The sequence below is a fragment of the Choloepus didactylus genome, chromosome 4 (assembly GCF_015220235.1).
Source record: "Choloepus didactylus isolate mChoDid1 chromosome 4, mChoDid1.pri, whole genome shotgun sequence".
Classification (NCBI taxonomy): domain Eukaryota; kingdom Metazoa; phylum Chordata; class Mammalia; order Pilosa; family Megalonychidae; genus Choloepus; species Choloepus didactylus.
The window spans coordinates 79,409,484-79,426,198 of NC_051310.1; the positions used below are offsets into that span (position 1 = coordinate 79,409,484).

At 47.1% G+C, this 16,715-nt stretch overlaps 1 protein-coding gene across 5 annotated transcripts in view; it reads left to right on the forward strand.

The window, feature by feature from the left end:
- The window catches only part of ADAMTS17 (ADAM metallopeptidase with thrombospondin type 1 motif 17), a 419,938-nt gene that overhangs the window by 86,574 nt on the left and 316,649 nt on the right, over positions 1–16,715 (forward strand). For all 5 annotated transcript variants that reach the window (XM_037832907.1, XM_037832908.1, XM_037832909.1 and 2 more), the window contains one exon: positions 8,045–8,217. In XM_037832907.1, coding sequence (XP_037688835.1) covers positions 8,045–8,217 — 173 coding nt within the window. The remainder of the gene's footprint in view (positions 1–8,044; positions 8,218–16,715) is intronic.

A 16,715-nucleotide genomic window follows, 5' to 3' on the forward strand; every position in this document is an offset into this window, starting at 1 on the left:
AGTCTGTCCCTGAGAGCTCCGCCCCTGAGCCCTGCCCTGGAGTCTGTCCCTGAGAGCTCCGCCCCTGAGCCCCACCCTGGAGTCTGTCCCTGAGAGCCCCGCCCCCTGAGCCCCGCCCTGGAGTCTGTCCGAGAGCTCCGCCCCTGAACCCCTCCCCCAGCCCTGTCCCCGAGAGCCCGGTCCCTTGAGCCCTGCCCCCAAATCCTGTCCCTGAGAGCTCCGCCCCCTGAGCTCCGCCGCCAGCCCTGTCACCGAGAACCCCGCCCCCTGAGCCCCACTTTGGAGTCTGTCCCTGAGAGCCCCGCCCCCTGAGCCCTGCCCCCGAGCCCCGCCCTGGAGTCTGTCCCTGAGAGCTCCGCCCCTGAGCCCCGCCCTGGAGTCTGTCCCTGAGAGCTCCGCCCCTGAGCCCCACCCTGGAGTCTGTCCCTGAGAGTCCCGCCCCCTGAGCCCCGCCCTGGAGTCTGTCCCTGAGAGCTCCGCCCCTGAGCCCCGCCCCTTTGGTCCCACCCCCTTGAGCGGCCATGGCTCGCCCATGTGAGGGTGGAGCCGGAGGCCTCTGTGCCCATCCACTGGCCAGTGCCCGCTGGGCTCTCTGTGTAAGGCACGGTGGAAGGCCTGGTCGCTGTATGGTTTTGAAAACCCATAAGCCAAGGGCGGCACAAAACATCTCCATCGTTTTCTTTTTTTTTTTTTTTTTTTTTTTAATCATCATTTTATTGAGATATATTCACATACCACGCAGTCATACAAAACAAATTGTACTTTCGATTGTTTACAGTACCATTACATAGTTGTACATTCATCACCTAAATCAATCCCTGACACCTTCACTAGCACACACACAAAAATAACAAGAATAATAATTAGAGTGAAAAAGAGCAATTGAAGTAAAAAAGAACACTGGGTACCTTTGTCTGTTTGTTTCCTTCCCCTACTTTTCTACACATCCATCCATAAACTAGACAAAGTGGAGTTTGGTCCTTATGGCATTCCCAATCCCATTGTCACCCCTCATAAGCTACATTTTTATACAACTGTCTACGAGATTCATGGGTTCTGGGTTGTAGTTTAATAGTTTCAGGTATCCACCACCAGCTACCCCAATTCTTTAGAACCTAAAAAAGGTTGTCTAAAGTGTGCGTAAGAGTGCCCACCAGAGTGATCTCTAGGCTCGTTTTGGAATCTCTCTGCCACTGAAGCTTATTTCATTTCCTTTCACATCCCCCTTTTGGTCAAGAAGATGTTCTCCATCCCACGATGCCGGGTCTACATTCCTCCCCGGGAGTCATATTCCACGTTGCCAGGGAAATTCACTTCCCTGGGTGTCTGATCCCACGTAGGGGGGAGGGCAGTGATTTCACCTTTCAAGTTGGCTTAGCCAGAGAGAGAGGGCCACATCTGAGCAACAAAGAGGCATTCAGGAGGAGACTCTTAGGCACAAATACAGGGAGGCCTAGCCTCTCCTTTGCAGCAACCATCTTCCCAAGGGTAAAACTTATGGTAGAGGGCTCAACCCATCAAACCACCAGTCCCCTATGTCTGTGGTCATGTTAGCAACCATGGAGGTGGGGTAGGCGAATACACCTGCATTCTCCACAGGCTCCTCAAGGGGGCACTACATCTTTTTTTTTTTTTTTCCTTGTTTGTCTTTTTTCTTTTTTTTTTTTAACTTTCCCTTCTTTTTTAAATCAACTGTATGAAAAAAAAAGTTAAAAAGAAAACAAACATACAATAAAAGAACATTTCAAAGAGACCATAACAAGGGAGTAAGAAAAAGACAACTAACCTAAGATAACTGCTTAACTTCCAACATGTTCCTACTTTACCCCAAGAAAGTTACATAATATAGCAACATTTCAGTGAACTTGTTCCTACTACATCCATCAGAAATTAACAGACCATAGTCATTTCTGGGCATCCCCAGAACGTTAAATAGCTTATCTGTTCTTCTTGGATTATTGTTCCCCCTTCCTTAATTGCTCTCTACTGCTAGTTCCCCTACATTCTACATTATAAACCATTTGTTTTACATTTTTCAAAGTTCACATTAGTGGTAGCATATAATATTTCTCTTTTTGTGCCTGGCTTATTTCACTCAGCATTATGTCTTCAAGGTTCATCCATGTTGTCATATGTTTCACCAGATCGTTCCTTCTTACTGCCGCATAGTATTCCATCGTGTGTATATACCACATTTTATTTATCCACTCATCTGTTGAAGGACATTTGGGTTGTTTCCATCTCTTGGCAATTGTGAATAATGCTGCTATGAACATTGGCATGCAGATATCTGTTCGTGTCACTGCTTTCCGATCTTTCGGGTATATAGCGAGAAGTGCAATCGCTGGATCGAATGGTAGCTCTATATCTAGTTTTCTAAGGAACTGCCAGACTGATTTCCAGAGTGGCTGAACCATTATACAGACCCACCAACAATGAATAAGAGTTCCAATTTCTCCACATCCCCTCCAGCATTTGTAGTTTCCTGTTTGTTTAATGGCAGCCATTCTAACCGGTGTTAGATGGTATCTCATTGTGGTCTTAATTTGCATCTCTCTAATAGCTAGTGAAGCTGAACATTTTTTCATGTGTTTCTTGGCCATTTGTATTTCCTCTTCAGAGAACTGTCTTTTCATATCTTTTGCCCATTTTATAATTGGGCTGTCTGTACTATTGTCATTGAGTTGTAGGATTTCTTTGTATATGCAAGATATCAGTCTTTTGTCAGATACATGGTTTCCAAAAATTTTTTCCCATTGAGTTGGCTGCCTCTTTACCTTTTTGAGAAATTCCTTTGAGGTGCAGAAACTTCTAAGCTTGAGGAGTTCCCATTTATCTATTTTCTCTTTTGTTGCTTGTGCTTTGGGTGTAAAGTCTAGGAAGTGGCCTCCTAATACAAGGTCTTGAAGATGTTTTCCTACATTATCTTCTAGGAGTTTTATGGTACTTTCTTTTATATTGAGATCTTTGGTCCATTTTGAGTTAATTTTTGTGTAGGGGGTGAGGTAGGGGTCCTCTTTCATTCTTTTGGATATGGATATCCAACTCTCCCAGCCCCATTTGTTGAAAAGACCATTATGGCTCAGTTCGGTGACTTTGGGGGCCTTATCAAAGATCAGTCGGCCATAGATCTGAGGGTCTATCTCCGAATTCTCAATTCGATTCCATTGATCTATATGTCTATCTTTGTGCCAGTACCATGCTGTTTTGGCAACTGTGGCTTTATAATAAGCTTCAAAGTCAGGGAGTGTAAGTCCTCCCACTTCGTTTTTCTTTTTTAGAGTGTCTTTAGCAATTCGAGGCATCTTCCCTTTCCAAATAAATTTGATAACTAGCTTTTCCAAGTCTGCAAAGTAGGTTGTTGGAATTTTGATTGGGATTGCATTGAATCTGTAGATGAGTTTGGGTAGAATTGACATCTTAATGACATTTAGCCTTCCTATCCATGAACATGGAATATTTTTCCATCTTTTAAGGTCCCCTTCTATTTCTTTTAGTAGAGTTATGTAGTTTTCTTTGTATAGGTCTTTTACATCTTTGGTTAAGTTTATTCCTAGGTACTTGATTTTTTTAGTTGCTATTGAAAATGGTATCTTTTTCTTGAGTGTCTGTTCAGTTTGTTCATTTCTAGCATATAGAAACATTACTGACTTATGTGCATTAATCTTGTATCCCGCTACTTTGCTAAATTTGTTTATTAGCTCTAGTAGGTGTATCGTTGATTTCTCAGGGTCTTCTAGATATAAGATCATATCATCTGCAAACAATGACAGTTTTACTTCTTCTTTTCCAATTTGGATGCCTTTTATTTCTTTGTCTTGCCGGATTGCCCTGGCTAGCACTTCCAGCACAATGTTGAATAACAGTGGTGACAGCGGGCGTCCTTGTCTTGTTCCTGATCTTAGAGGGAAGGCTTTCAGTCTCTCACCATTGAGTACTATGCTGGCTGTGGGTTTTTCATATATGCTCTTTATCATGTTGAGGAAGTTTCCTTCAATTCCTACCTTTTGAAGTGTTTTTATCAAAAAGGGATGTTGGATTTTGTCAAATGCTTTTTCAGCATCTATTGAGATGATCAATTGATTTTTCCCTTTCGAGTTTTTAATGTGTTGTAATACATTGATTGTTTTTCTTATGTTGAACCATCCTTGCATGCCTGGAATGAACCCCACTTGGTCATGGTGTATGATTTTTTTAATGTGTCTTTGGATTCGATTTGCAAGTATTTTTTTGAGGATTTTTGCATCTATATTCATTAGGGAGATTGGCTGGTAGTTTTCCTTTTTTGTAGCATCTTTGCCTGGTTTTGGTATTAGATTGATGTTAGCTTCATAAAATGAGTTAGGTAGTGTTCCATTTTTTTCAATGTTTTGAAAGAGTTTGAGTAAGATTGGTGTCAGTTCTTTCTGGAAAGTTTGGTAGAATTCCCCTGTGAAGCCATCTGGCCCTGGGCATTTATTTGTGGGAAGATTTTTGATGACTGATTGGATCTCTTTGCTTGTGATGGGTTGGTTGAGGTCTTCTATTTCTTCTCTGGTCAGTCTAGGTTGTTCATATGTTTCCAGGAAATTGTCCATTTCTTCTACATTATCCAGTTTGTTGCCATACAATTGTTCATAATATCCTCTTATATTTTTTTTAATTTCTTCAGGATCTGCAGTTATGTCACCTTTTTCATTCATTATTTTGTTTATATGGGTCTTCTCTCTTTTTGATTTTGTCAGTCTAGCTAGGGGCTTGTCAATCTTGTTGATCTTCTCAAAGAACCAACTTTTGGTGATATTTATCCTCTCTATTGTTTTTTTGTTCTCTATGTCATTTATTTCTGCTTTAATCCTTGTTATTTCTTTTCTTGTACTTGGTTTAGGATTGGTTTGCTGTTCATTTTCTAGCTTCTTCAGTTGATCCATTAGTTCTTTGATTTTGGCTCTTTCTTCCTTTTTAATATATGCGTTTAGTGCTATAAATTTCCCCCTTAGCACTGCTTTTGCTGCATCCCATAGGTTTTGGTATGTTGTGTTCTCATTTTCATTCGTCTCTATATATTTAGCAATTTCTCTTGCTATTTCTTCTTTAACCCACTGATTGCTTAGGAGTGTGTTGTTTAACCTCCAGGTATTTGTGAATTTTCTAAGTCTCTGATGGTTATTGACTTCTAATTGTATTCCATTGTGGTCAGAGAATGTGCTTTGAATAATTTCAATCTTTTTAAATTTATTGAGGCTTGTTTTATATCCCAGCATATGATCTATTCTGGAGAAAGTTCCGTGAGCACTAGAAAAGTATGTGTATCCTGGTGATTTGGGATGTAATGTCCTGTAGATGTCTGTTAAATCTAATTCATTTATCAGATTGTTTAGGTTTTCAATTTCCTTATTGGTCTTCTGTCTGGTTGATCTGTCTATAGGAGAGAGTGATGTGTTGAAGTCTCCCACAATTATTGTGGAAACATCAATTGCTTCCTTTAGTTTTGCCAGTGTTTCTCTCATGTATTTTGTGGCACCTTGATTGGGTGCATAGACATTTACGATTGTTATTTCTTCTTGCTGAATTGCCCCTTTTATTAGTATGTAGTGGCCTTCTTTGTCTCTCAAAACATCCCTGCATTTGAAGTCTATTTTATCTGAGATTAATATTGCTACACCTGCTTTCTTTTGGCTGTAGCTTGCATGAAATATTTTTTTCCATCCTTTCACTTTCAGTTTCTTTGTGTCCCTGTGTCTAAGATGAGTCTCTTGTATGCAACATATTGATGGTTCATTTTTTTTGATCCATTCTGCGAATCTATATCTTTTAATTGGGGAGTTTAATCCATTTACATTCAACGTTAAAACCGTGAAGGCATTTCTTGAATAGGCCATCTTATCCTTTGGTTTATGTTTGCCATATTTTTCCCTCTCTCTATTAATATCCTTTATTGTACCCATACCGAATGTCTTTAGTACTGAACCTTTCTCCAAGTCTCTATGTCCTGTCTTTGTTTCTCTGTCTGTAGGGCTCTCTTTAGTATCTCCAGTAGGGCAAGTCTCTTGTTAGCAAATTCTCTCAGCATTTGTTTGTCTGTGAAAAATTTAAGCTCTCCCTCAAATTTGAAGGAGAGCTTTGCTGGATAAAGTATTCTTGGCTGGAAATTCCTCTCACTCAGAATTTTAAATATATCGTGCCACTGCCTTCTTGCCTCCATGGTGGCTGCTGAGTAGTCACTACTTAGTCTTATGCTGTTTCCTTTGTATGTGGTGAATTGCTTTTCTCTTGCTGCTTTCAGAACTTGCTCCTTCTCTTCTATGTTTGACAGTGTGATCAGTATATGTCTCGGAGTGGGTTTTTTTGGATTTATTCTATTTGGAGTTCGCTGAGCATTTATGATTTGTGTATTTATGTTGTTTAGAAGATTTGGGAAGTTTTCCCCAACAATTTCTTTGAATACTCTTCCTAGACCTTTACCCTTTTCTTCCCCTTCTGGGACACCAATGAGTCTTATATTCGGACGTTTCATATCATCTATCATATCCCTGAGGTCCATTTCGAGTTTTTCAATTTTTTTCCCCATTCTTTCTTTTATGCTTTCATTTTCCATTCTGTCATCTTCCAGGTCACTGATTCGTTGTTCAGCTTCCTCTAGTCTTGTACTATGAGTGTCCAGAATCTTTTTAATTTGGTCAACAGTTTCTTTAATTTCCATAAGATCATCCATTTTTTTATTTAGTCTTGCAATGTCTTCTTTATGCTCTTCTAGGGTCTTCTTGATTTCCTTCATATCCCGTACTATGGTCTCATTGTTCATCTTTAGTTCTTTGAGTAGCTGCTCTAGGTGCTGTGTCTCTTCTGGTCTTTTGATTTGGGTGCTTGGGCTTGGGTTATCCATATCGTCTGGTTTTTTCATATGCTTTATAATTTTCTGTTGTTTTTGGCCTCGTGGCATTTGCTGAACTTGATAGGGTTCTTTTAGGGTTTGTAGACCTATTGAAGTCCTTATCTCTAATTTATCAGATCTACAGCTTCGTGGAGTACACTTTCTCTAACTAACCAGCAGGTGGCGTCCACGAGCCACCTGTTCTCCACGAGCCAGTTCTCCCCTGCTTAGCCGTTTTGGTGAGTGGGGGAGTGAGTCTTGTGGGGCCCAATTGGTGTCCCAAGCTTGCGTGTGTAGTTGGTGTTGCCTGCCCTGTATGTGGGGCGTGTTTCTGGGCAGTCGGGGAGGGGGGGTGGCCCTAACAATCAAATCTCCCTGATGATCCTAGAGTTTTAAAGCTGCTGCAATAGTCTAATCCTTCAGTTCAGTCCTGCCACAGTTTGTCTCTGCCACTGACCCACAAGTCTTTGGTATTGGCGTATGGCTCCTGAGACTTGCAAGTGGGCCCCTCTTCCAGGCTGTGCACCCCGGGTCCTCTTTTGAGGGATGACTGTGCTATGTCACAGGTGAGTGCCGTCCCCCCAGGGCAGTTCTGGGCTGCTGGGCTGTGTAGGGAGGCTCCCAGTCTGCTCAAATGATGGCTGAATGGGGCTTTGTTAATTCACACTGCTCCACCTTCCCAGCTCTGGGACATTCAGCTGAGGTTGCAGGGAAGGCTAATGTCCACGCCCAGTTTTGTGGTGTGTGCCTGTTATTTGAAGCACTTCCGTCACACTGGGTTGTCTGGGGCAGCTCTGGGCTATGGGGCTGGCGATGGGCAGGAGTGTTTCCTGTCCACCAGGATGGTGGCTGTGAGCGGACACCCCCCTTTTCTTGGGAAGTTGTGTTGTTTAGTGAATTTTCTCAGCCACTGGATTATTGCCTTTTGTCTCACAGCTCTCTTAGTTCTGCTCTTGACTTGACGTGCCCAAATTGCAATTCTTTGAAGCTTTCTGTATTTGGCTTAGATTTCGCTGATCTCAGCAGTTCCACGTTTTCATGAGTGTTGTATGAAGTATGCCCAAAGACAGATTGCTCTGTGGTGTCCAGTCCACGCAGTTCCTGGCTTTTTACCTACTTTCCTGGAGGAGTAACTAAAACTTACAGCTCACCAGTCTGCCATCTTGCCCCGCCTCCTCCATCGTTTTCTAGAAAAGAAGAAGCCAAAGAGGGGCAGGCCCTCGAGGGACTGGCGGGAGCGGAGAAACGCCATCCAGCTCACCAATGAGTACACGGTGGAGACCCTGGTCGTGGCCGACGCCGACATGGTCCAGTACCACGGGGCCGAGGCAGCCCAGAGGTTCATCCTCACCATCATGAACATGGTAAGTCCGCGGTCCGTGCTCCTAATGCGGGGCGGGTTCCGTTTGCTCCTGGGCCAGCGCTCTGGAAGCGGATGCCGGGTTGTCTCCATCTTCTGAGTTAGAGGGGGGTGGGAGCACACAGCCTTGTGATCCCTGGGCCTGGCCAGGGGCTTGGGGAAGTCGTGAGGGGCGTCCGTTTCGGAGAGAGCCTACCCATTGCCTCCACCCTGCCCCCAAATCCAGGGGGGTGTTTGCTTGATGGTTTGTTCCTGCCTGAAATTTGTTACCAGATGACTCTTAAAGATCCTGCTATGTGCAAGGCCCACTCCAAGAGGGCTCAGCAGGTCCCGGTCCCTGCTGTAAAGAGTTGATGATCTGGTAGAAGGGACCAAAATCAAACCATAATATAAAACCATGTGAGGTGTGCGGTGGTTTTGCAAACTGAAAGAAGCAAGCAAGGACTCAAGAAGCTTGTGTCTACATCTGCTTGCTGACTGGGAATAGTGGGAAACTTTGTTTACATGATTGGGGGTGGGGGCTTTACACACATCCCACCTCCACCCGTCCACCCATTTTCCTAACAAATTTTTTAAAAGATCGGTTGGCAGTTCCCCTGGAAGGCACTGCTACTAGCAGATCAGTAGAGCTCCCTGTTACAGTAGACATGTCTGCAGAGATCTCTGGGGTCAAGGTGGAGGGACAGTGAGTGATTGCATCCTGCAGGATGGAGGCTTCATGAAACAGATGCCCTTGAACTGAGCAAGAGTAAGCGTTGGCAGGGGTGAAGGTGGGGACAGATAGGGCAGCTCATGCAGCATGGGCACCAGGATTCAAACCCAGAGGTGTTTCCATTACATCTGGGGATTTGATATGGCTGGATCAGGGGGCAGAGGAGACGGACGTGTGGGGATGGAGACTTGGACGGGGTGGGGGCAGGAGTGGGGCCACTGAAGTTCTAGGCAGGGATGGAACTGTGTCTCCAGCTGGGCCCTGGATGGATTGGAGCAGGAAGAGATAAGTTCATCCAGAAGGGACCAGCAGGAAGCACTGGGAATGCAGTTTGTGGGGAGAGGGTCTGGACTAAAGGAACAGGAGTGAGGATGGAGAAGTGGGTCACATGAGCGGGGCGGATGTGCTAGAAGGAAGGGCTTGACAACTGGGAAGCGGCAGGGGTTGAAGAGGCAGGGTTATGCAGGAGAAACCCAGAGTCCACTCATGCTTCAAGCCGGGTGGCAAAGCAGATGTTAGAACCACTGGCTGAGAAACGAGCAGAGGGTTTGGGGGGCATGGTGAGGAGTTCCAATTCCAGACAAGCTGAAATTGAGGTCCCTCTGGGAGATCAGGATAGAGAGCTGGGTCTGAGGCTCAGCTGCATAGAGCCGGTGGCTGAAGTGGTGGGAGTGGCTGGCCTTGCCCAGGTGGAGGACAGTTGGTGAGTAGAGGGTTCAGCAATGATGGCTCCATGGAGCTCCTGGCCTGGGAGACAGGGCAGAGGATGGGGAGTGACAGATGCAGACGTACAGGCAGAGACCCTGGAGGAGGCTGTCCCTAAGGAAAGGGACGAAAGGGGTCAGGGGGCCGTCGGGTCCCTGATGGGAACAGCTTTAGGGATTGCTGGGGATGGGTGCTTGATCAGGACGAATAAAAAAGTGAATAGTAAGTGAGGAAGCAGAAAGAGCAATTTTAGAATATCTTGGTTGAACGAGAGGAGAGAGAAGAGCACAGCTAGGTGGAATCAGGGTCAAGGAGGGCTTTGTAGAGGGAAAGGGGGAGTAGAGGTTCTGAGCATGGGGTTTAGACCCAGACAGGGCTGGGCTAGATCCATGTTCTGCCCCTCACAAGGAGAGAGACATAGGGCAGTGTCAGAACTGCTCAGAGCCAGCGTCCTTAGCAAGTTTGGGATTATTAGTTCCTGCCACAGTAAATGCACTGTGTCTGACAGCAAACGGTTGTGTTCCTTTGTGGAAAAGAAGTAGAGAAGGAAGGTTAAACAAAGGAGTGGGAAGCATGGGTGGGAGGGTGCCTCCTCCAGGCCCTGGGTTGTGGGGCGTGGGGGATGGCATGTCTCAGTACCCAGGGTCCACCTGGGATTGCCCCTGTTTCCTTGCATGCACCCTATTCCCAGCATCTGCCCCCTCCTCGGGATCTGCAGGACCTTTGGGCTGGTGTCAGCCAGGGTCTCAAGGTCTGGAGAAGGTTCAGAGCCCAGCCTGACCCAGCAGAGATGTCCTTGTCTGCCCAGGGAAATGAGCTGCGGAGGATGGGCTGTGTGGCGGGAAGGAAGTTGGCTGTGGCATGAAGCCTTGGGGTCGGGCTGCAGAGTGGCTTGAGGGCCAGCACGGGGGATGGTGGCTGAGGGCGAGGGTCCCTGGGTTGTGGTCCAAGTGGTCACCTTGAGGCCACCAGCCTGGTGGGTTGCTGGGGTGGGAGGCTGGACAAGGTTGGCAGATGGCTCTGTGCCCGTGTTGGGGTGTCATGCTGCTGAGAAGGGACCTCTGGGGTTCTTAGAGCTGGTTTGGGTGGGGCCAGGCACAAAAGCCTACCTGATCCCCAGATGTTCCATTCCCGCTGAAATCACAGCTCTGGTCCCCGTGTAGCTGGCACTGTGGGGGCTGGGAAGCTGCTTCTCCCCTAGTGGTAGGGATGGGATCCCACAGCCCATTTCCCATAGTATCCCCAGGAGCTGGGAGGAGCCAAGGAGGTCCACAAACAGAGAAGCTCAGTGACATTGGCACTGGCAGGGCCCTGGCATCAGGCCAAGCTCTCCCCTTAACCAGCCACAGGAAAATAGATTTCCCTAAATCCAGTTCCGGGTGATTGGCTGTGGTGAGCCCCCAGTGCCCCACTTGCAGTGAAGACAAGACTCTGGTAACGTGTCATCTGTTTTGTAAGATAGACTTTTCCGTGCTTGCTTTAGGCACTCTCTTAGTTGCTTGTGGCTGCTGTAACAAATTCTCATAAATGGGATGGCTTAAAACAACAGACATTTATTCTCTCATGGTTCTGGAGGCTAGAGGTACGAAGTCAAGATGTCAGCAGGGCCATGTAAGGTCCTTCCTTCCCTCTTCCAGCTTCTGGTATTTGCCAGCAATTCTTGGCCTTCCTTGGCTTGGAGCAGCAGCACTTCATTCAGTCTCTACCTCTATCTGTATATGGCTGTCTTCCCATGTCTGTCTGTCTGTGTTCAACTTTTCCTCTTCTTATAAGGTCACCGGTCATGTTGGGACCCACCTTAATCCAACTTGGCCTCATCTTAACTAATCACGTCTTCCCAGGTCCAATTTCAAAATAAGGCCATGTTCATGGGGCTGGGAGTTAGGACTTGAACGTATCTTTTGCGGGGGCACATGGTTCAACTCAGAACAGGAACACACGATGTGGTGGCTTGGAGTTAGGTACCCCAGAAAAACATGTTCTTAATCCATTCCTGTGGGTGTGAACCCCATTGTCAGTAGGACTTTTAATGACGTGGCTTCAGTTAAGGTGTGGCCCCATCGAAGCAAGAGGATTCTTAATTATATTACTGGAGGCCTTAGAGAGAAGGCCACAGAGAGAAAAAACATGGAGAAGCCAGAAGCTAGAAGCCAACAGAGCCCAAAGAGAAAGGAGAAGACACTGCCATGTGCATTGCCATGTGACAGAAAAGCCAAGGACCAAGGATCATGGGCAACCAGCTCCTGAACACCAGTCTTCTGGGAGAAAGCATCACCTTGCGGACATCCTCCTCGCTAGCCTCAAAACTGTGAGCTAATATATTCTCATTGTTTAAGCCAACCCATTGCATGGTATTTATTTTAGCAGCTGGGAAACTAGTACAGATCAGGGTGTCAGTAAGGTGATGCTTTCTCCCCAAAGACTGTGGCTCTCTGGGGATGGCCACTGGCCATCCTTTGTCTTTAGTTTGTCACATGTCAAGTTACACAGTGTTGTCTCCTCATCTCTCCCTTCTCTTCCAGGTTCTGTTGATTTCAGCTTCTGGCTGCATCCTCTGTGGCTTTCTTTCGTTACCTGAATTTCTTTCCATTTATAAAAGACTCCAGTAATAGGATTAAGACCCATCCTGATTGGGCTGAGCCATACCTTAACTGAAGTCACCTTATGAAAAGGTCCTACTTATAATGCCTCCATACCCCAGAAATGGGTTGGATTTAAGAACATGTTTTTCTGGGTACATACAGCTTCAAACCACCACAGTCTATTTGCAGTAAATTTAATTTCTCTAATTCACACTTCCTCAGACCTGCTGTGCTTTGAACTTGAAGTTGTTTCAGTAGCACTTTTTTGAGACAAGATGCTTCAGGTTGAGTTCCTGATTTCCTCGAATGACCGACTCTTCTGCAGAGTCACCGACTCATTTCTGACTTCCTCACATGACCAGCTCTTCTGCAGCGTGGACTTGAGACCCAGGCCTGGGTGACCACCAGCTGGTGATCTCTTGGTGGGATGCAAGTCTCTGAGTACACTGTGACAGCGCTGGGTTGCCCTCCCCCCACTTTAAAGTTATCAGCTCTGGGTGTTCTGTTGACCTGTGATGGTGCGTGGCCTTGGTTTCCAAGACACGCTTCTGAGTTCTTCATTTGCACAAGCTTATGTTTCCCTTGGTGGTGATTTTTGCTGTCATCATGGGGTCTGCCCAGAAGAAACCCTGGAAGAGGTCTGGGGAGATCTGGCTGCACATTGCATGCTTTCATCTACAGATAATTCCACTTCATTCATTTATTTATTTTTAAAAATTATCCAGGGCACAAGTGCAAAGGAATAAACATCCATTACAAGAAATCAAAGTGCGATAAGACAAAGCTTCCTTTCTGGTACTTGCTTTTGTAATGTATCATCTGAGCAGGGGCAGTTATTTTATCACAAGGCAGGGAGTGGGAGAGTCCACAGATCCCCTCCCCCGTGGACTGCAAGGACTAAGGGACAAGAATTGAATGGTTCTGATGCTCAGATTTAATTAGACACCCTTCTCTCCTCTTCACCTGCCTGTCCTGAGACTTGGGAGGCTCAGTGTCTTGCTGTTGAAGGCAAATCTGGGAACAAATTAATTAAATTTGCATGTGGATGCCATGGGTTGCTGTTCAGCAGATTTCAAAATATGTTGCATGTAGATGTAACACCTTGTCTGAATCAAGATCTGCTCCCTCCCCTCCACCCTACCCCAACCACCATCCTTCGAATCCTCAGGCTCTAGTTTAGGAAAGCCAAAGGAGTCTGTTCTTCCTGTGGCTGTAATAGGAGAGGGATTTCTGTTAGTAAGATAGCCTGTAAGCCAGGAGGAAGGGAGAGGATTGTGTCTGGGACAAGGAGCCTGTCATTAGATGACGCCCTCCCAGGAGTAGCAAGCAGCAACATGAAGCGTGTACATCTCCTTCCAGAGAAGGTTTGCTGCAGGGCTGCAGGAATTGAAGGGGTTCCATCTCCTTAACCCACGTAGGTTTGGAAAGACGCCTGCTGGAGCTGGTTGCCATCTTCTTTCCAAAGTGTGTTTCTCCAGGCTGTGGGAAATAGCCTTGGGTGCCCATGTCGGATGCCCCTTCGCATCCTGCCCTCCCACCAGGGTCGTGACTCCTATGGGCAGATGCCCAGCTGACCTGTGCATGCCACCTGGAGCCCCAAGAGCAACCTGGACAGGCTCGTGTCCCCAGGATCGGCCAGGGGCTCACGCTGGCCACATGCCTAAGCTGACTGGTGCTAGTCTTTGCACCCTGTCTCCAAAGCTTCTAGTGGTTTCCATGTATCATGTCAGTGTGCACCAGTGGCCCGATGACATGTGTTTATTTTATTTTATTGTGGTAAAATATATATGACATAAAATTTGCCATCTTAGCCACTTTTAAGTGTACATTTCAGTGGCATCAGTTATTTTCACAATGTTCTGCTACCATTGCCACCAACTATTCCCAAAACTTCTCCATTACTCCAAGCAGAAACTGTACCCATTTAGCAAAAACTCCCCATTGCCTCTCCTTCCACTCCCTGCTAACCTGTATTCTGCTGTCTGACTCTATGAATTTGCTTGTTCTGCATTTCTTGTAAGTGAAATCATGCAATATTTGTCCCTTTGCATCTGGCTTATTTCACTCAACATGATGTCTTCAAGATTCACCCATGTTGCTGACGGCATTTTTTGAGACGAAGGAATGACACGGACGGTTGTTTAGCAATGACGGGTGCCAGGCAGCAAGCTGGGTAATTTCCTGTCACTTCCTTCCCCCAGCCTGGTGGTTTCATCACTCCCATGTACAGAGAAGGGAATGAAGTCCTTGGGGGGTGATACATCAGGGTGCCAAGCCAGGGAGGACATGGCAGGACACGGACTCAGACCCAGGCTGGCTGAGGGACTCCCCGTGCCCCCCTTTTCAGGGTCTGGAGTCCGTCTGTCTCTCCCATCTCCACCCTGAATTCATCCCCTGTCATTTTTGACCTGGGTGAGCTTCTTTGCCAGTCTTCTCAATTCCATTCTCTTCCCCTTGAATCTACTTGCCACGGAATGGCCAGAAGACCTTCTTCTTTCAGAATTAAGGGTCCCTATGCAGCATGAGGCCTTCTCTGGCTTCACATTGTGGTAGATGGGCATCCTCCCTCTTCAGTGCAGCCCTCGTGGGCTGCAAGACCCGGGCCTGCCTGCTTCTTCCCCAGACCCACTCCCTTCTCCACCTCAGCTCTGGGAAGGCCTCGTGGGCCACCTGGTTCCCGGGCACCCCGAGCTCCTTTCTGCCTCTGGCCTTCCTTTATCAGGAGTTCTCTTCTCCCTCCTCCTTACAGAGCTAGTGTTCCCGTCCTTCAGGCCTTGTAAATGTCCCCTCTCAGGGTTCCTCCTTGCTGACCCCTCTGCAGAAGGGCCACCCTCTCTTACATGATGGTCCTTAATCTTGATTTGTAATTCCATATTTACTTGGTTCCTAAAAACCACCCTGGTTTATCTGTCCTTCCACTATCTGCAAGCTCATGAACGCAGGATGTGCCTGCCCCTTCACTGTAACTTACCCCAGGCCTGGTTCACCCACAGGAGAGGATCATGACGTACTTGTGCTTCTGTGGACACGGGAATGAGCGATGCACGCCCTACACCAACGTCGTCTGCAAAAGATTTAGTGCTGACGTCTTGGCTTTACATCTTTAATTCCCTGATTAACTTGCTTCCGGAAAGCCTTTCGAATTGCAGGCATATCTCACAGCTGTGGCGTAACAAATGCTGGTAGAAAGTGTTTCTCAATAAGTGTAATAATTTATTTGTCCAGCCCATGCAGACCTAGGGCAGCCACCGTGCTATGGTGGTCCCCTCAGCCCACCAGCCCCTGAGCGCACCATGCTGTGGCGGTCCCCCTCATTCCACTGTACAATGGGTGGTCCCCTTCAGCCCCTCTTGGCTCACAGCTTGTCTTTGAAGGAGGATGGCATCAAGAAGGAAAGGAAAAGGTGAGCATCATCAGTGGAACTGTATTGAGACAGGGCCTGGCTGCTCCCAGTGGCTTCCCATCTAAGCCTTGTCGAATTAAATTATTCCAAACTCACAGAAGCTGCTGCTATGTAAGCAAAGCCACCTTGGTCATTTCTGAGGACCTGTGAAGCATGGAAGAGGCACCAAAAAACCCCAGCGCCATGCAGAGGAGCCCAGTTTCCAAAAATGGAAGAAAGGAGTTGTGTAAACCATTGAGCTGTGGGCTGGCACTTGTATCTGCCAGGGCTTTGGATCACAAGCAACAGAAATGGGGTCTGTGCTACTCTTAGCAGTAAAGGAGTCATAGTTTTGGAGGAGCATAGGGAGGTGCCCAGAACCAAAAAGGAAGGCTGGGTCCCCCAGCTCAGAATGTGGAGAAAGGCAGGAGGGGTGGGTGAGGACAGGCAGTGGAGAGAGCTCCACCAGGGTCAGGCCAGGAGCATGGGGTGGGAATGGCTGCTGGGCATGCACTGCTGGGGGCTGGCATCCTGGGACCCTCTCCCCACTGTCCCCGGGCCCTCCATCCTGGGTGGACGTCCCAGGGGACACGTCCACCCCTGGGGCAGTCAGAGGGCATCTCCACCTCCTTTGGTTTCTGCAGTGGGGAAAGGGGCCCTCCTGTCTCCACAGTTCACCCAGTGGGAGAATGTTTCCTAAAGGGAAGAGTAATAGACGCGGTTTAGCAAAGCAAGTGCAAAAACAGAAACAAAACCAATTAAAAAACATGAAACAACAAAGGCAGCCTCCTCTGAACTCAGAATGGGGTATAAAGGAGATCCACTCATCAACGCCATTCAACTCTACTGGGCCCCCTCGTGTTCTAGGTTCTGTTCTAGGGACGGGGGACACAGGAGGGACTGTGACAGATCTCGTGTTCCCAGAGCTCGTGGAGTGGGAACGAAGACGCTATTGGATGCACAAATCAATCAGGAGGAAAACCAGAGAATGGTAACCGTGGAGCAAAGCGCAAAGTGACAGCTGGTGATGGTGGAGGTCAGGGACACCTCCGTGAGAAGTGGCCCTCCACTTAGACGAGAAGGCAGGACGCTGGCCAGTCAGCATTTATGTGGTGCAGAAA